The sequence below is a fragment of the Panthera leo genome, chromosome B4 (assembly GCF_018350215.1).
Source record: "Panthera leo isolate Ple1 chromosome B4, P.leo_Ple1_pat1.1, whole genome shotgun sequence".
NCBI lineage: Eukaryota > Metazoa > Chordata > Mammalia > Carnivora > Felidae > Panthera > Panthera leo.
Window position 1 is genome coordinate 45,689,234 of NC_056685.1, and position 20,731 is coordinate 45,709,964.

The 20,731-nt window shown below is 36.3% G+C and overlaps 1 protein-coding gene across 1 annotated transcript in view; it reads right to left on the minus strand.

Moving 5' to 3' along the window:
* Window positions 1-20,731, minus strand: part of LRP6 (LDL receptor related protein 6) — a 174,443-nt gene that overhangs the window by 84,318 nt on the left and 69,394 nt on the right. The window contains exon 3 of the mRNA XM_042945817.1: window positions 16,499-16,696. Within this exon, the coding sequence (XP_042801751.1) occupies window positions 16,499-16,696 (198 nt within the window). The remainder of the gene's footprint in view (window positions 1-16,498; window positions 16,697-20,731) is intronic.

Genomic DNA, 20,731 nt, shown 5'->3' on the forward strand with positions numbered 1-20,731 from the left:
TAATTTGGAAATCAATTCACACTAGGTCGGGGGCAGGGGATTTGACACTAGCAATAATAGCATATTCATGATTGTTTTTTTCAAATTTCTGGTAGCACCAAGAAGTCTGTTAATATAGTGAGACTGCTTATTCTCTGACACCACTGTGCTCATTCACAAGCCAGCTGTAACTACACCTCTGACCTTTGCCTAACATGCTCAATCATGTCAAGTATGGTTGCCATAACATATGGATCCTTCCATACCTGGTATATATTTCCCAAAGGTGCTAAAAGAATCCAGATGAGGCCTACCTTTTATCTCACCCCACACTTCCTCCTCCTCATCAACCTCACTCCAGCCACCATCTCTGGAGAGCCATGGTTATTATTACTTATTTGCATAAATCTCTTCAACTTGCTTCCTTGGGAAGCAGATTCTTCACAAGCTGAGTAAGTGATGAACTATGTCCATCTGCCTGGGTCTGAGGGGTTTCCTGAAACCCGGGCAAAAAACGATGGTTAATCACACAACAGCTCAGTCAGACTGAGACATCTTTCAATCTTGAACCCTGCAGAAACTCTTCAAGGTTTCTGTTATGTTATCTTTGCCTAAGTCTCTGACACTGATGCAAAATTCCCCTATGTTTATAGTTCATGGCTTTAATAATCATTAACTTGATAATGACTATAAATCTATATCTTCCTCTAAGACTGCTCTGCTCAGCTGCAGGCTCATATATTCAGAGCTCTCCAGACTTCATAACCATGGTTTTCTCTAAGCAACCCAAACATGTCCAAAGCTGAACTCCGCTCTCTTCCCACATCTAAAAAAAGGAAAGAAACAAGTAAAGAAAGGAAAAACAATCTATTCTACATTTCTGAATCCATCTCAAATGAGCGGCACTTTCATCTAACTAGCCATTCAAAGCAGAAACAGGAGTCATCATAGACATCTTCAGAGAGCAACAGGTAGTTTATCAGGACTGGGCACAGTGTACAAGAGAGGAAATGGTGAGAACATTTGTCTAAAATGAGAGAAAGGAATTATATGGTTTAAGTCACAATGAAAAGAGTTTGTGCTTCACCTGAGAATAATGATGATTTACTGGGAGATTTAAGGAAGAGGACTAATTATAACTAATCTTCAAACCATTTTCTATACAACCATCAAATTGGGACTTCTAAAAGATAAATCCAGCTAGGTCAATCTGCTATTTGAAAATCTCCAAAGACTCCTACTACTTTTCAGGATAAAATCCAAATGCCTTATCTTAGAATGAATACTAGGCCCTACATGATCTGGCTCCTATCCATCCTCCTAGACTTGCCTCTAACCATTCCCCCACATTTCCTACTGCTGCTGAATAACACTGACAAAACAAAGTGTTCTTTAAAAACCTTAATTTAAAAACCTGACTCTAAGGGCGCCTGGGTCGGTTAGGTGTCTTGACTCTTGATTTCTGGTCAGGTCATGATCTCACATCTCCTGAGATCCAGCCCTATGTTGGGCTCTGCACTCACAGCATGGAGCCTGCTTAGGATATTCTCTCTCTCCCTCCCTCTCTCTCTCTCTCTCCCTCTCCCTCTCACTCCCACTCTTCCTCTCTCTCTCCCCCTCCCTCCACCCCTTCCCCACTTGAGCTCTCTCTCAAAATAAAGGAATAACCTTTAAAAAACAAAACAAACAACAACAAAAACCCTGATTCTGGTCATTAGGAATTATTTTCCACAGAGAGGGCTTTTATTATTTCCCCAAGATTTTAAAGTTTATTATTTTTCTTCAGTGTCTGTCAAGGCAGGTTAAAATAACATATTTACACCCTTGATACATGCTTTAAAGTCAGTTAAATGCACCTGCTTCTGAACTGTATTCTGTTCCACTGATCTCTATCCTTAGATTTAATACATTATTTTAATTACTCTAGCTTTATGGTAAATCTTGAAATCAAGTTGAAAAATGTCATACATTTTTTTAAATCTTAAAAAAATCTGTTGAACTATTTTAATGGGTCCTGGGCATAACCATACAAATTTTAGATTCAATTTGTCATTTATTTAAAAAGTGTACGTGCACATGTACACGCATGCACTTACACACACACACAGTCTCAAAAACTCTTGGAATTTTTGTTGAGACTGTACTGAATCTATAGACTAGTTAAGGGAGAAATGCCACCTTAACAATACAGGTGACCCTTGAAAAAGACAGGGGGTTAGGGGCACTGACCCCTAACACAGTGGAAAATCAACAAATAACTTCTGTCTCCTCAAAAACTTAACTACCAATAGCCTACCGTTTGTTGATCAAAAGCATTACTGATAACGTAAGCAGCCCACTGACACATGTTTTGTATATGTTTTATACACTATATTCTTACAATAAAGCTAGAGAATGCTACTCAGAAAATATACATTTATTGTACTGTATTTATAAAAAATCTGCATACAAGTGGACCTGTGTAGCTCAAACTGATGTTGTTCAAGAGTCAACTGGATATTGATAATTTTTTTCTTAAAAACTAAATATTGCAATCTTCCCAAAGATAAATATTGCAGTCTTCCCACTGTTGCAACTGGAAATGAAAGAACTATGCGTTTTATATTTCACAACACATGTAACGGTAGGTAGTAAGAGTGCCTGGGTGGCTCAGTCAGTTAAGCATCTAACTTCAGTTCAGGTCATGATCTCACCATTGGCGAGTTCGAGCCCCATGTCAGGCTCTGTGCCGACAGCTCAGAGCCTGAAGCCTGCTTCGGATTCTGTGTCTCCCTCTCTCTCTGCCCCACCCCCGCTTGCCCTCTGTCTCTCAAAAATGAATAAACATAAAAAAATAAAATAAAAACAGTCTTACAGGTAATGTACTTTCTGCAGAGATAGTGCTTAGGAGGCATTATTAATGCATTTTAGGAAATGCATATGAGAGCTTTTGAGTTATCTATGTCCAAAAATAACTGATATACTTAAAACTATATTCCACAGCTTATATGAAGACTGCTTGAAATGAGATATACAAATATAGAATAACTAAGTGTATGCTATAAATCCCTGTTGTTTATTTTCTGTTAAGGAAGAGAAGCAATTAAGAATCTTGAAGCTCATCATGGAAACTGCACTGCTCGTGTGGGTTTCCAGATTTGGAATCAACAATTATGTAGCTTTTCCCAGAACTGAATGGTAAGACTGTTTTTTACTTTTGTATGAGATTTCTTTGTAGAATGTAATAGATCTAAGGTTATTATTCTCAACTGATAATCAATTAGCTTACTCCTTCTAAGACCAAAGTGCAATCCTTCAAGTGTTTGGATGGCTTTCTGACAAATGCACTGATGTTCGTCTCAAAAGGAACTCAGAAAGTGTGGAAGTTTAAGGAAAGATCCATTATCAGTAGAAGGGTGGCTAAAAAGTTCACGCCTTGCTAATGACTAATTCAAAGAACCATTTTCATAAAGAATACCACACAATTATTATTCTATAATAAATAATATCAACTGATACACTTTTACTGAACACCTAGTAAGTACTGGCTACTGTGGTCTGCTACATACTCTTATCAAAAGCAAATGATGATTAAAGGACGACCATTTAAGGGATGTAGAGTTTACGCCTTCCCTGGGTACTCCAAGGCCTATCTTTAGTTTAACTTCCAGAAGATTTCTATCTTGAATAACATTAGCTTACTCATTTGTAGAATTACCTCTACTGAATTATGTCCCCAATTTTAAACAGAGACCACCATGGGAAAGTAATATAAAATTAACATACACAAAAAATTGCAACTTTTTAATACACCACATCTCTTAGTGACTCCATGTGAAAATTTTCCTCTCAAATTTAATCTGATGAAAACATTCCCTTGCAAAGAACTCATAGGCTTCCCCCTTTCCAATATTGTGTACTGGTAATGAACTTTATCTGATGAGAAGCTTAAAGATAACTTGTTTTTAACCTTTTTATTATAACACTGATACAGAAAAAACTACAGAAAATAAATGAATAATTTAATGTGTTATTATATGGTAAACACCCCATAACCTTCACCCAAATCAGGAAAGAAATTTGTCAACCACCTCAGAAGGTTCTTCGTGGACCCTGTACCAACCTTTCCTTCTCCTCAAAAGTAACCATTAATCTGAGTTTACAGTAATCACCTCCTTACTTTTCTTTATAGTTTTATTAGCTAAGTGTGCATCCACAAAAAAAGTCTAGCCTTTACCACCTTTTTTTTTTTTTTTTCATTTACTAAGTCTGTTAAGTCATATTTTTTTAGAGCAGCTTTCGGTTCACAGCAAAATTGAGGGGAAGATACAGAAAATTTTCCATATACCTCCTACCTCCACACATGCACAGTCTTCGTCATCATCAACATCCCCCACCAGACTGGTACTTTTGTTATACTTGATGAATCTACACTAATGTATCATAATCACCCGAAGTCCATAGCTTACATTAGGGTTCACTCTTGGATGCTGTCCATTCTACAGGCTTGGACAAATCCATGAAATGTATCCATCATTATAGTATCATACAGAATTATTTTCACTACCTAAAAATCCTGTGCGCAGCCTATTCATCCCTCAACCCCCTTTTTAGTCTCTTTTAATCTACAAGTTCCATCATCATTCTTCACAGTTTATCTGTTGACGGACCTGAGTTATATTTGACCTTTATGTCCAGATCCACTGATGCATACTCATAGAGCAGTTCAGTTATGTTTCTCTGTCCCTGCTTTTCCTGCATATTTCCTGCAAATTCAAAGTTTGGTCAGATGCACGTCAAACTGACACCTTTGGCAAAATGAAAGATGGTGTACTTTTCTTCCATCGGCAAATAACGTCTGTTTTTTTCTTGGTTATGATGTCAGCAGCCATTGACCTTCACTGCCTACATCCAATTTCACTGGAAATTATAAAATGCTGATATGCTGATTTTATCATTTATTTTTCATATATTAGTGGGAATAGCTTTCTCGTATCTACTATTCTGTCAACTACTGGTAGCTTCAGTTAGGAAAGAGAAAATAAATTGCTTCTTTCCCTTTATCACCGTTAGAAGTAATGAATTGGTTCCCTGTCATCCTCTCAAACTGACCACTTCCCTTCTACAATGTCATCATGAACTCAAGGATTTAAACATACTTGATGAGTTTCTTTCCATCTTTGACCTGAGAGGCACTTCTTAAGTTACTTCTCCAGGCTTACTAAAATGACCCCAGTAGTCTGTAATAGACTCTTTGCTATCTGGTACGTCATATGTTCCAGCTTATCTTGTACATTTCTTGCCATAGACATAAAATCAACCATTTCACCTGAAATGTGTGAATTCTTTTAAGGTGGAACAGTTTTCCAAGGTTATAACATAGTTATTTTATGTTTTTTCTCCCTATTCCTCTTTAGCAGTCATAGTTAGGAAACATACGTACTTCTGTGTATGTATCTGTGTAACATAAAATACCTACTGAGCTCGTGCCAATACTTCCAATTAAAATGCAGAATTATCAGTTTTCCTTCCTTAACCTCTAAAATATTACATTTATTTCACTTCTTCCACACTGAAAATCCTGCTTATCCAAGGGCAAAAGAATTAATATATCCAATGATCACTCAATCCAAAATTAAACAATCTCAAAAAAAAAAAAAAAAACCCTCAGAATTGAGCATTAATGCCAATACACCAATGTAGTTACTATGAAGAGTTCAACAGAATTTCTGCATATAGTACCCTCTATTCTTGCTTCATTTTTTATAGTGGCACTTTAGCTATCTTATCTAAAATGTAATTGCTACATACTATAACCCTCTCAATTTCAATCCTCCTTTAGTTTTCATACTACAAATAATTATATAATTAATGCTCTTCACCAAACCTTTTTTAAAAATATCTCACTCATCATTTTGGTTGTCTAAAGCTGAGGCACTGGCACATTTTCAGGAATGACTCAGGGAAACAGTATTTCTTGACTTCCTGCATGTTGGTAATAGTGTATCTACAGCTTTATAAGAGAAAGCCAGTTATGATTAAAAAAAACAACTGCCTCACATTTTCTTACTCGAATATCTTGAAATTATTATTCTATTTAATCCTGACATGAAGTGAAACTGTGAGAGAAAGTCTGATGCTAATTCAATTCTCTTTTCCTTTTAAATTATGTTAGAGATCAAGAGAGTATTTTTTTTTTTTTCTCTATAGAGTAATTTTACCAGAATGTCTTGGTGGTGTTTGCTTTGACTATTATTCTCAGGTACATAAGTGTTCTCTTTTGATCTGTAGTTTCAAATCTTGTTTTAACTTTGCCTGAATTATAGTTTTTCTTATGTGGTCTATTCCCTCGCTTTGGTTATCTTCCTAAAAGGGTCTTTTGTCTCTGTTGTTTCTTCTTTGACTACCTTCAATATTTGTCACTCTCTCACACCTTTTTAAAATTTTTACATTTCACTTTGGTCTTTAAATGTTTCTTCTTTTTCAACTCCTACTTAAAGATCTTTTCTGTTTATTCAGTCTTATGTCCCTTCTACTTTAGCTATCTTTCGTCAAATATCTTTCTTCACTTATAATTTTTAGTTCTGTCATCTCATTTCTGAATTTTCTCATTTTATTTTGATCTTTGACATGTGACATTGGTGTCTCAATCTGATTGTGCATTTCTAAATGGAGGTTTGATCAGTCCTATTGACATATCTTTCTGGGTGAGTTTTCTATGTAAGGACATTATTCTTTTTCTCATCCTTTTTCTTCAGCTTTATTGAGGTATAACTGACATAAAATTGAAAAACATTTAAAGTGTACATAGTGATACGACATACACATAAAGTGTAAAATGATTCTCCACACCTAGTTAATTATCACATCTCATGCATTTTTGGTTTTGTTTGTCTTTTTGTTGGAGAGGGGGAAACATTTAGCAAATTTCAATTATATAGTACAATGTTATCAACTAAAAAGACAATGTTACATATTAAATACTCAGAACTTACTCATCTTCAATCTGAAAGTTTATATACCTTTTTACAAAACCTCTTCCTATTTACCTCACTCCTCATTCCCTGGTAACCACTTTTCTTCTTTGTTTCTATGAAATTAACTTAAAAAAAAAAAAAATTCCACGTACATCTGATACCATGCAGTATTTGTCATTCTCTACCTGGCTCATTTCACTAAGCCTAATGGCCTCAAGGTCCACCCATGTCATCACAAACAGCAGGATGTCCTTCCTTCTCGTGGCTGAATGATACTGTATTGAATGTATATATACCACCACCTTCTTTATTCATTCACTGACAGACATAAACATTTCCAATGTACTGGGTATTATGAATAATGCTACTATGAACATGGGAATGCAGATATCTCAAGACCCTATTTTGATTTCCTTTGGACATACACCCCAAAGTGAGATTACTGGATCACATGGTAATAATATTTTTAATTTTCTGAGGGGCCTCCATGCTGGCTGCACCAATATACAATCCCATCAACAGCGCAAAAGGGTTCCCTTTTCTTGACATTCCTGCCAACACTTATCTCAACTTTTTGATGGTAGAAATTCTAGTAAGCGTGAGGTGATAACTAACTGTAGTTTTAATTTGCATTTCCCTGATTAGTTATGTTGAGCACCTTTTCACATGCCTGATGGCCATCTGCAAGTCCTCCTTGGAAAAATTAAGTTAAGTTCCTTTGCCCTTTTTTTTTTTTTTTTAGGTAGGCTTCACATGACTCAGGGAGCCAATGCAGGGCGTGAACTCAGGACCCTGAGATCAAGATGTGAGCTGAGACCAAAAGTCAGATGCTCAACCGACTGAGCCACCCAGGTGCCCCATCTGTCCATTTCTTAATGAGATTTTTTACGATTCAGTTATGTATGTTTTTTATACATTCTGGATGTTAGCAACCTATCAAACATAAAATTTACAAATACTTTATCCCATTCTGCATGCTGCCTTTCATTTTGTTGATGGTTTCCTTTATTGTCCAGCTTTTTAGTTTGATGCAGTGCTACTTATTTTTGCTTTCATTATCTTGCTTCTGTTGACAAAACCAAAAAAATCACTATCAATATTCATGTCAAGCTTACCCCATGTTTTCTTCTAGGCATTTTATGGTTTCAGGTTTTAAATGTATGTCTTTAACCCATTTTGAGTTGATTTTTGTGCATAGTATAAAATACGGTCCAGTTTTATTGTTTTTTTTTTTTAAGTTTATTTATTTTTTAGAGAAAGAACATGAGCACAAGTGGGGGAGGAGAGAGAGAAAGTGAGGGAAAGAGAGAGAATCCCAAGCAAGCTCTGCAATGATAGCACGGCTCGAACTCATGAACCGTGAGATCATGATCTGAGCTTAACCAACTGAACGACCCAGGCACCCCATCCATTTTTATTCTTTTGTGCATCTGCTCAATTTTGCCAACATCATTATATGGACAAGACTATCCTTTCACTACTGTACATTCTTAGCTCTTTTGTCATAAATTAATTGATCATATATGCACTGGTTTATTTCTGGGCTCTCTAATCTGTTCCACTGATCTAGGTGCCTGTTTTTTTGCCACCACTATACTGTTTTCATTACTGTAGCTTTGGAATATAGTCTGAAATAAGGGAGCATGATGCCTCTAAGCTTTGTTCTTCATTCCCAAAACTGCATTGGTTATTAGGGGGCTTTTGTGGTGTCATCAAATGTTTATTCCATTTCTGTGAAAAATTTCACTGGAATTTTGATAGGAATTACACTGATTCTGGAGGTGGCTTTGGGTACTATGGCCATTTTAACAAACGAATTCTTCCAACCCATAAGAAAGGATCATCTTTACATTTATTTTTGTCTTTTTCAATTTCTTTCATCAGCATCTTATAGTATTCAAGGTACAGATCTTTCACTTCCTTGTTTAAATCTCTTACTGTGTGTTGTATACATATATTTTTCATGCTATAGTAAATACAATTGTCTTCTTAGTTTCTCTTTCTGATAGTACTAGCATATAGAAATGCAACTGATTTTTGTATATTGATCTTGTATATTGCACCTTTACCGAATTTATTCATTCTAATAGTTTTTTGGTGGTTTTTAGGATTATCTATATATAACATCAGGTCTTATGCAAATAGAGATAATTTTACTTAATCCTTTCTTTTATGGATGCTCTTTATTTCTTTTTCTTGCCTAACTGCACTGGCTAGGACCACCAGTACTAGGTTGAATAACAGCAACAGTGAGCACCCTTATCTTGTTTTCAGCTTCTCACTTTTTGAGTATAGTATTAGCTATGGGTTTATCATATATAGCCTTTATCATGTTAAGGTATGTTCCCTATATCCTCATTTTGTTGAGATTTAATCATGAATATTTAATTTTGCCACTGGAATATATACCACTTGATTACGATCTTTTTAATGTACTGTTGAATTTGGTTTGCCAGTATTTTGTTAAGAATTTATGCATTTAAAAAAAGGATTTATGCATCTATATTCATTAGGAATATTGGATGGTAATTTTTCTTTCTTGTAGGTCCCTTGTCTGATTTTAATATCAAGGTAATATAATAGCTATAAAATGGGAAAGTACTCCCCCCACTCTTCTATTCTGTAGAAGATTTTAAGAAGGGTTGGTATTAATTCTTCCTCAAGGGTGTGGTAGAGTTTACCAGTGAAGCAGTCTGGTCCTAGACTTTTGTTTTTTGAGAGGCTTTTGATTGCTAATTCAATCTCCTTGTAAGTATCGGATCCATTCAGATTTTCTATTTCTTCATGATTCAGGGTTTATTATTACTATTTTTTTAATGTTTATTCATTTTTGAGAGCTGCGACAACAGAGCCTGACATGGGGCTTGAACTCACGAACCCTGAGATCATGACCTGAGCCGACTGAGCCACCCAGGCACCCCTTAGCCACCCAGGCACCCCTTTCATGATTCAGTCTTGACAGACTGTATGTTTCTAGGAATTTTCCATTTCTTCTAGGTTGCTCAATTTGTTTGGTGTATACTTGTTCATAGTAGTCTCCTCTGATCCTTTGTATTTGTGTGGTATCAGTTGTAATGTCTACTCTCTCACTTCTGATTTTACTTCAGTCTTCTTTTTTCTTGTTAAGCCTAGCTAAAGGTTTGTCTATTTTGTTCCTCTCTTCAAAAAGAGCTCTTAATTTGATTAGATAGATCTTTTCTATTGCCTTTATTGTCTCTATTTCATGAATTTCCACTCTAATTCTTTGGTATTTCCTTCATTCCAGAAACTCTGGGCTTAGTTTGTTCTCTTTATCTAGTTCTTTGAAGAATAAATTTAGATTAAGCTTTCGTTCCTTCCTATAGGCAATTATCCCTATGAACTTCCCTCTTAAAACTGCTTTTGTTGTATCTCTTAAGTTTTGAGAGATGTTGCATTTGGATTTTTATTGGTCTCAGATACTTTTGATTTCTCCTTTGATTTCTTCCTTAACCCAGAGATTTTTCAGGAATATCTTGTTTCACCACCACATATCAGTAAATTTTCTAATTTTCTTTTTTTTTAATTGAGGAATAATTGACACACTTTATATTAGTTTCAGGTATGATATAAGCATTCAATATCTGTATATATTTCAAAATGATCACCACAATAAGTCTAGTTAATATCCATCACCATACATAGTTACAAAACATTCTTCTTGTAATAAGAACATTTAAGATTTTTTTTTTTAATATGAAATTTATTGTCAAATTGGTTTCCATACAAGAACATTTAAGATTTACTCTTGGGCACCTGGGTGGCTCAGCTGGTTAAGAATCCAACTCCTGATTTCAGCTCAGGTCATGATCTTACAATTTGTGAGATCGAGCCCCACGCTGGGGCAGAGCCCGCTTGGGATTCTCTCTCTCCCTCTCTCTGCCCTTCCCCTGCTCTCTCTCTCAAAATAAGTAAATAAACATTAAAAAAAAAAGATTTACTCTTAATAACTTTAAAGTATGCAATACAGTACCATTAACTATAGTCACCATGATGTACATTACATCCCCCTGACTTACTTACTTTATAACTAAAGTCTGTACCTTTTTCTTTTGACTCCCTTCATCCATTTTGCCCATGCCCCATCCCCTGTCTCTGGCAACCACCAATCTGTTCTCTGTATCTATGAGCTTGGTTTTGTTTTTTAGATTCTATACATAAGTGAGTTCATATAGTATTTGTCTTTCTCTAACTTCTTTCACATAGCATAATGAATGCCCTTAAGTTCCATCCATGTTCACTCTAATGTAAGATTTCACTCTCCTTAAAACTGAGTAATTTCTTTTTTGGAATTTACCTCATTTTCTTCATCCATCCATCAAAGGCCACTGAGGTTATTTCCATATCTTGGCTATTATAAATAACGCTTTAATGAACATGGGGTTGTATAAATATTTTTAAGCTAGTATTTCTATTTTCTTCAGATAAATACTCAGAAGTATAATTGCTGGATCACATGGTAGTTCTATTTTTAATTTCTTGACGAACTTTAATACTGTTTTCCACAGTGGCTGTCCCAGTTTACATTCCCACCAACAGGGCACAAGAGTTTCCTTTTCTCCACATCCTCGCCAACACTTGTATTTCTTGTCTTTTTCATAACAGCCATTCTAACAGGTATGAGATGATAATTCTCCAGTTTTCTTCTTGTAACTGATTTCTAGTTTCATACCACTGTAGTCAGCAAAATGCCTGATACGATTTTAACCTTCTTAAATTTATTAACACTTGTCTGTGGACTAACATAAGATCTATTTTGGAGAATGTTCCATATGCACTTGAGAAAAATGTGTGTTCTGGTGCTACCGGATGGAATGTTTCTAAATGTCTCTTAAGTCCACCTGGTCTCACAGGTAATTTTAGTCCTATTGATTTTCTGCCTCAATGACCTTTAAAGCTAAAGTGAGTCTCTTGTAGGCAGAATATAGTGAGTCTTGTGTTTTTATCCATTCAGCCACTCTATGAGTTTTCATTAAAGAATTTAGTCCATTTCTATATAAAGTAATAACTGATAGACATGGACTTAATATTGCCATTTAGTTCATTGTTTTCTGGCTGTTTTGTATTTCATTTGTTCTTTTCTTGCTCTCTTTATGATTTGATATTCTATAGTGGTATGCTTAGATTCCTACTAATCTTTTCTGTGTATACAATAGATTTTTGCTGTTGGCTACCAGGAAACTTATGTAGGACATCTATCCCAGCAGGGCTCAGCACAGAGGAAATAGTCAGAATCCCCCATGTCCCAATCTCTCCCTATAGGAAGTCTATTTCCCCGAAAGAAACCTGAAGTAAGGTTTCTAATTTAGCAGATATCCAGGGGCTGACAACAATCATCCCAGGAGACCAGGGAGTTCTACAGACACCACCTCCACCTTTTCTCTCTAGCCCAATCCAAATCTCCAGTATCTCCACACAATCAGCTTATAGACACATCTGAAGCCCCAGCTTTTACAGATGCCACCCAAGAGATGGGACTCTGGATCACCTGTCTCTGAAAACTAATGGGGTTTACATTTATAAGTTGCACAGGGCTGTAGCAATGTAGTAGTTCTTAATGGGTATATATACCTGTGTACCCAGGCTGTATATCTGGGTCCAATGCTGTGGAAACAGGCAAAAATGTCCATCTCTAAGTCTCTCCCTGTAAGGCCCCTAACTATATACTTTCCCAGTTATTTCCTGGGTGATCTAGCTTCCAATCAGCCTGCAGGTGCTGATTGTGATCCTTCCCTTTGGAACACCTGATAAATCTGGGCACACTCTCAACTACTGTGAGCCACTAAGATTAAAGAAGTCAGTTTGGGGGGTGTCTGGGTGGCTCAGTTGGTTAAACATCCAACTCTTAATCTGGGCTCAGGTCATGATCTTGCAGTTCGTGAATTCAAGCCCCACATCGGGGTCTGTGCTGATGGTGTGGACCCTGCTTGGGATTCTGTCTCTCCTTCTCTCTGCCCCTCCACCACTTGTGTTCTCATTCTCTCTCTCTGTCTCTCTGTCTCTCTCTCTCAAAATAAATAAATAAACAACAAAATTTAAAAAAAAAAAGAAGAAGAAGAAGAAGGCACTTTGGGCAATCACCCAAGTATGAGAGACAACCAAGAACTCACATCAGGCTGGTTGATAAGGTTGATGTCCTACAGAATACCAGTCCATCAAAACTAGGAGGGGTGGTGTTTTGGTTTTTTTTTTTTTAATTTTTTTAACGTTTATTTATTTTTGAGAGACAGAGAACAAACAGGGGAGGAACAGAGAGAGACACGCAGAATCTGAAGCAGGCTCCAGGCTCCGAGCTGTCAGCACAGAGCCTGACGCGGGGCTCAAACCCACGAACTGTGAGATCATGACCCTAGCTGAAGTCAGTTGCTCAACCGACTGAGCCACCCAGGCACCCCGGTGTTTTGTTTTTTTTTTAATCTAACGTGTAGAAACCAACACAGAGTTGGGGCACCTGGGTGGCTCAGTCGGTTAAGCGTCTGACTTCAGCTCAGGTCACGATCTCACGGTCCGTGAGTTCGAGCCCCATGTCGGGCTCTGGGCTGATGGCTCAGAGCCTGGAGCCTGCTTCCAATTCTGTGTCTCCCTCTCTCTCTGCCCCTGCCCCGTTCATGCTCTCTCTGTCTCAAAAATAAATAAAACGTTAAAAGAAAATTTAAAAAAAAAAAAAAAAGAAACCAACACAGAGTAAAGAAAAATGAACAAACAGAAGAATATGTTCCAAACAAAAGAGCAAGAAAAAACTCCAGAAACAGACCTTAGTGAAACAAAGGTAAGTGATTTACTTGATAAAGAGTTCAAAATAACAGTCATAAACATGTTCACCAAGGTCAGAACAATGCATGAATAAAGTGAGAATTTTAACAAAGAGAGAAAATATAGGAAAGCACCAATAAAAATTACAGAGCAAAGAATACAATAACTGAACTGAAAAATTTGAGAGAGGAGTTCAACAGCAGACTAGATCAAGCAGAAGAAAGTATCAGCAAATTCAAAGACAGGGCAGTAGAATTCATCCAAAGAAACAGAAAGAAAAAACAATAAAAGTGAAGACAGTTTAAGGGACTTCTTTAAATTTACTTTTTTTATTTTGAGAGAGAGAGCACACGCAGGGGAGAGGAAGAGAGACTCCCAAGCAGGTTCCATGCTGTCAGCACAGAGCCCAACACAGGGCTCAATCCCACAAACCGTGAGATCACGACCTGAGCCGACATCAAGTGTCAGACGTTTAGTCGACTAAGTCACCCAAGTGTCCCAGACAGCTTATGGGAATTTTAGGAGATCAGCAAGTAGACCACTACTCACATGATAATGGCCCCAGAAGGAGAGGATGAAGACAAAGGGTCAGGAAGTTTGCTGAGAGAAAATGCCTAAAAACTGCCCTAACCTGGGGAAAGAAACAGACATCCAGATACAAGAAGCCCAGAAAGTTTCAAAAAAGATGAATCCAAAAAAACCTACTCCAAGATATATTTTAATTAAATTGTCAAATGTTAAAGACACAAAGAGTATCTTAAAAACAACAGGAGAAAAAGAACTTGTTTCACACAAGGGAATCCTTGTAAGACCATCAGCATATTTTTCAGCAGAAACTTTGGAAGCCAGGAGAGGATGGCAAAATATATTAAAAGTGCCGAGAAGCGGGGGAACTGCCAACCAAGAATACTCTACCTGGCAAAGCTGTCTGAATGGAAGGAGAAATAAAGAATTTTCTAGAAAAGGAAAAGCAGAAGGAGTTTATCACCACTAGATCAGCCTTACAAGAAATGTTAAGAGGACTTCCTCCAAGCTGAAACAAAAAGAGCGCTAATTAGTAACAAGAAAACATGCAAGTATAAATCTCATTGGTAAAAAGGTAAGTATATGGTTTAATTCAGAATGCTCTAATTTTGTAATATTGGTGGGTAAATCACTTATAAATCTAGTATGAAGGTTAAAAAATAAAAGTAGTACAAGTAACTATAATGTGTTAATGGATACATAAGGTAAAAAGATGCAAATTGTGACAGAAACATTAAATGTGGGAGGGAGAGTAAAACCTATAAAGCTAAGATGCATTCAAAGCTGTTATTAGCTTAAAATACTGTTATCAATGTCAGATATTCTTTATAGTAATTTTAAATGGGATTTTATCTTGATACTATTGTGTTTCTCATGTTAATGGAAAATTAGTTTTCCTGAATTTTTAGAAGATGGCGTTCAAGGTAGTTTTTCCAGTTTTATAGAACTGACTCTTCTATTGTTTTCCTGTAATGTTAAACAATATGGCAGCTTCCTTTCTGAGACCTCCCAGCTGTTCCTCTGCCAATTCTTATCTGAACTTTCTCTTTTCTTCCTCTTCTGACCCTCTAACTTTCCCTATTCTGCTCATTTGATGCTACTATTGTATTTTGTTTCCACTCAGTGCGCTACATCCTGTACTGGTAGAGAACTCTAGAAGTTCTGTTTCAAGAATTCTCAGGAGCCAGACTGCTCTATCCTCTTCTGTCTTTACCATGAACACACTGTATTTGGCTGATACTGGAGTGGGCAACTCCCGCCACTGTCTCATTTCAGCTGCTGCTCTTAATATAGTCCAGCAAATTGTCTACTAAATAGTTGAAGCTATTTTGGAGGTCTTCTGTTTTCAAGTTCTATGCAATACCCCATTCAACTTTCTCTTGTGGCTGCTAGTGGTCTGCTCTTACCCGCTTTGATTTCTGGATGCCTGAGGTTAGTTTTATGGTACGCTTCTGAGTTTGCTATCTAGTTTCATTAGTTTTTGTACGAATATTCTGAGAAAGTCAAAAAAACTATGACATGACCAGATTTACTTCCTAGCATCTCTCTCAAAGAGAAATTTGAAGTACAAACAAAGCAATTATGTTTTTATATTCATCACATACTTCTTACTTTCCTTCATTTATTTCCAATTGTTTTTAAACCATCTTGTTATAAGTCGTTTCATTCTTTTTTAAAACAAGGCAAGAAAATACTCCAACTCCATAGTTACAAAAACTTTATTTTAATAAATTATTTAAATCTTTCATGATTTTCAATACTTCTAAATGCTTCCTGATTCATGGTTCAGATAACTTACAAATGTTTACACTTGGAAAAATTCCTTCAACTATCTAAGGTTCTCTGTTTCTGTTGAGAATGAGACCACTAGAAAACAAAATAATCATTCAAACACAAGAACATAAATAGAAAGTGTCAGTAAAATTCTGAACATGATCTGACAAGAAATTCCATGTTTGTGTATTATAACTAAATTAGCTCAGAGTGAAAGAAAGAAAGAAAGAAAGAAAGAAAGAAAGAAAGAAAGAAAGAAAAAAGAAAAGAAAAAAAATACAGTCTATAAGTTCTAAGTCCTATCAAGATAGATGAAATGTAGTTAGCTTTTGTCAAGAGCAAACTAAAAGTGTACTCTTCTTCCTCTTTGACACTTGGCCAAAAATACATAAATTTATTCATAATAAAATTAGGCCTTTATAATTCACTTATGATATCAAAACACCATGATGTTTACTTAAAGCTTAAAAATAAACTTAATAAGGCAATCTTACCGATTTGTTCCATCCAGATTTGATTTGTGGATGAAATTGAGTTTTGCATCTGCCCAATAAAGCTTCTGTTCCTCATAATCCAAAGTCAGTCCATTTGGCCAGTAAATTTCAGTGTTTATTATAATGAAGCGACTTGAACCATCCATTCCAGCACGTTCTATCTTTGGTACTTCTCCCCAGTCTGTCCAGTACATGAACCTAAAAACCATATACACAAACCCATGACATAAGCAAGGTAATACCCAAATAATTTTTAACTATCACTATTAGATAAAGAAAGCTCCCTCAAGAACACTAAAACTAAAACCCCTGGGTATTATCAAAATTTTAACAATTTACCTTTTTGTCACCACCATGGTAATAACTGATTCAGATAAGCACCATCAAGCATGCAAAAACTGTGTGATCAAAGTTTACTAAGAAAAAGGGTATTCACACTCTCAATGTATCTCCCCACAGGTTACTTATTGATGACAAAGGGGAAAATAGTAACTTTAGAGAAAATAAACTTGGTGGATACTACCTTAACCACATCACCTAAGTTAACATCATCAATGAGAGGGAACAAACTGGTGTCACATATGTGATGCACTGGAAAGGATACGCTATCTTTCATGCAGATTCTCTTAAATAGTATCTGCCAAAAAATGCATAACCTGAACACAATTATGAAAAAGTGGAGAAAATTGAGAAACTTCTAGAAAACAAATGGCCTTTGAAAATATCAATGTCATGAAAGTCAAAGAAAGGCTGAGAAACTAATCTAGATTAGATTAGAGCAGAATAAATCTAATCTACATTAGAACAGAATAAAGAGACATGGTAACTACATAAAGTGCATGGTTCTAGACCGAGCAGCTGGGGAAAATGCTATGAAAACATTATTAGGAAACCTGGGAAAATCTAAGGGACTATCAAATTACCTAATAGAAATGTACTGATGTTAATTTCCTAAATACGATCCTTGTACTGTGGTTAGAGTATATAGGAGTTCATTGTACCATTTTTGCTTCTATTCTACAAGTTTGAAGCTTTTTCCAAAATTAAAAAAAAAAACAGAAATCTATTATTAATAGTCTCATTTCGGGGGGGGGAGAAAATTTTCCTTGTTAAAGGTAAAATTCTTAATGTGTTATATTTCAATTAAAAGCATATTTTTTTAAGTTAATGAAGGTGCTCTGAATTAGATATGAGATACCCAAATAAACATGTTCAAACACAATAGAAATTCAGGCATAAATTTTACTCAAAAATAATGTTGGAATGGTAATACTAAAATTATTCCACTTGTACAAATAGGTATTTCATATAAACTGTTTACTCAGGGGAATTAGGGGAAGAGAATATCAGGTAGCTAGATACAAGATATTGTGCTGATGGTTTTACATACATTATCTCACTTAGGCCTTATAGCAGTGTTATGAAATATATTTGTCCATCACTGTATTTCAGACAACTAAGAAGAGTTAGCATATTACTTAAAGTCACACAGCTAATAAATGCAGAACAGAAATTGAAACCTACATCCCCCAGATTGCAAAGCCAACACTTATGCCTTTGATTTGTAAGGAATAGAGAAGGCAGTGTCCCCTAAAATGAGGATAATGATTGGATATTGTCCAGAATGAGGAGAATGATCAGATTCATACAAGATAAAACTACACAAAAAAAGCAAGCCAGACAATTTTAGACCATCTTAAAATTTTCTGGGTTTTATTCTAAGAGCAAATAACAACACCTGAAGACTTAAGATTGAAAGTGATATGACTGGCTTTGTGAGGTTTGGAGGAGTGGAGCAGCCAAGAAGGAGGAGAGTGGCTGCAGTATAGAAAAAGACTGCAGGAAAACAAGAAAAAAAACGAATACAAAGAGGCCAGAGCTCCCAAAATGGCTCTGTGAGAAACTCAGCAAATCCTCTCCTCTAAAACCAAAAAAGAAAAGAAAAGAAAAGAAAAAAAAGGACAGTCAAAAGTAATTAGAGTCTGTGAAAATTGACCAAAGGATAAACAACAAAATGAGAAGCATTTATTCAGGAATATCTACTATATCTCAGGAGGAAGTGTAACATTTCAGCCAGAAGTTATGTGCACCCCATCCACCCTGCTAAGTGTGTGGCACACCTTAGAAGACACGGCAGACCTTAAAACTTGGCAGCTACCTGGCCCTGCAAGAGAATGCTGACTTTATTTGAAGCAAGTAATGGAAAAACCTATGCCCAGGAATGTTGTTAAAAACAAGAGTGCTCTCCATGGCAAACAATCAGAGAGGGCTATTATCCCAAGCAATACTGGTCCAAAAATATAAATGTAATGTAGGTAAATTTTACTTTAATTTTTTTTAATGGATGCAAGACTTTACTAGATACAGGAATGCTCAATATCATCAATCATCAGGGAAATGCAAATTAAAACCATAGTAAGATATCACTCCACGCCCACTAAAATGGCTAACACTTAAAAGACTAACAATACTAGGGCACCTGGATGGCTCAATTGGTTGAGTGTCCGACTCTTGATTTTGGCTCAGGTCATGATCTGAGAGTTGTGGGATCAGGTTACTCAGTGTGGAGCCCACCTGAGATTCTCTCTCTCTCTCTCTGCCCCTCTCCCTCATTTGCGCTCTCTCTATATATAAAATAACATAAATAATTAAAAAAATTAAAGACTAACAATACTAAGTGTTGGTAACAATGGAGCAAGTGGAACTCTCATACACCACTAGTATAATCACTTTGGAAAACACTTTGTCAGTTTCTTATAAAGTTAAATATACATCTAACTCTATGAACCAGCAACTCTACCTTTAGGTATTTATCCAAGAGAAATAAAAACATATCCACAAATAACCCAGTTAAGAAATGGACAGACAACATGAATAGAGACACTCTTCCAAAGAAGACATCCAGACAGCTACCAGACACATGAAAAAATGCTCAAGGATATACACTCAAGGATATACAAATCAAAACCACAATGAGATACCACCTCACATCTGTCAGAATGGCTAAAATTAACAACACAAGAAACAACAGGTGTTGGGGAGAATGCAGAGAAAGGGGAACCCTCTGACACTATTGGTGGGAATGCAAACTGATGGAGCCACTCTGGAGAATAGTATAGAGGTTTCTCGAGAAACTAAAAATAGAACTACCCAACAATCCAGCAACTGCACTATTAGGTGTTTACCCAAAGGATACAAAAATACTGATTCAAAGGGATACATGCAACCCCAAGTTTATAGCAGCATTATCAACAATAGCCAAACTATAGAGAGCGCCCAATTTCCATCAACTGATGAACAGATAAAGATGTGGCGCGCGCACACACACACACACACACACACACACACACACACACACTGGAATATTACTCAGCCATCAAAAAGAATGAAATCTTGCCAATTGCAATGATGTGGATGGAGCTAGAAAATATTATGCTAAGTGAAATAAGTCATTCAGAGAAAGACAAATACTGTATGATTTCACTGATATGTAGAATTTAAGAAACAAAACAGACGAACATATGGGAGGAGAAAAGAGAGGGAAACAAACCACAAAAGACTCTTAACGACAGAGGCCAAACTGAGGGTTACTGGAGGGGAGGTGAATGGGGGATGGGCTAAATGGGTGATGGACATTAAGAAGGGCACATGTTGGGATGAGCACTGGGTGTTGTATGTAAGTGATGAGTCACTGAATTCTACTCCTGAAACCAATGTGCACTGTATGTTAACTAACTAAAATATAAATTTAAAGAAAAAAAAGGGAAAAAAACCACATCTACACAACAATTGTACATGCTAGTTCACAGAAACTTTACTTATAATAGCTAAAATCTAGAAACAACACAAATATCCATTAATAGGATGATATAAAATTCTGGTATATTCATGCAATGAAATACTACTTAGCAATACAAAAAAAACCACATTCATTCAAAAAAAGGATGAATTTTGGGGCGCCTGGGTGGCGCAGTCGGTTAAGCGTCCGACTTCAGCCAGGTCACGATCTCACGGTCCGTGAGTTCGAGCCCCGCGTCGGGCTCTGGGCTGATGGCTCGGAGCCTGGAGCCTGTTTCCGATTCTGTGTCTCCCTCTCTCTCTGTCCCTCCCCCGTTCATGCTCTGTCTCTCTCTGTCCCAAAAATAAAATAAACGTTGAAAAAAAAAAAAAAAATTAAAAAAAAAAAAAAGGAAAAAAAACAAACAAAAAAAAAAAAAAAAACAAAAAAAGGAT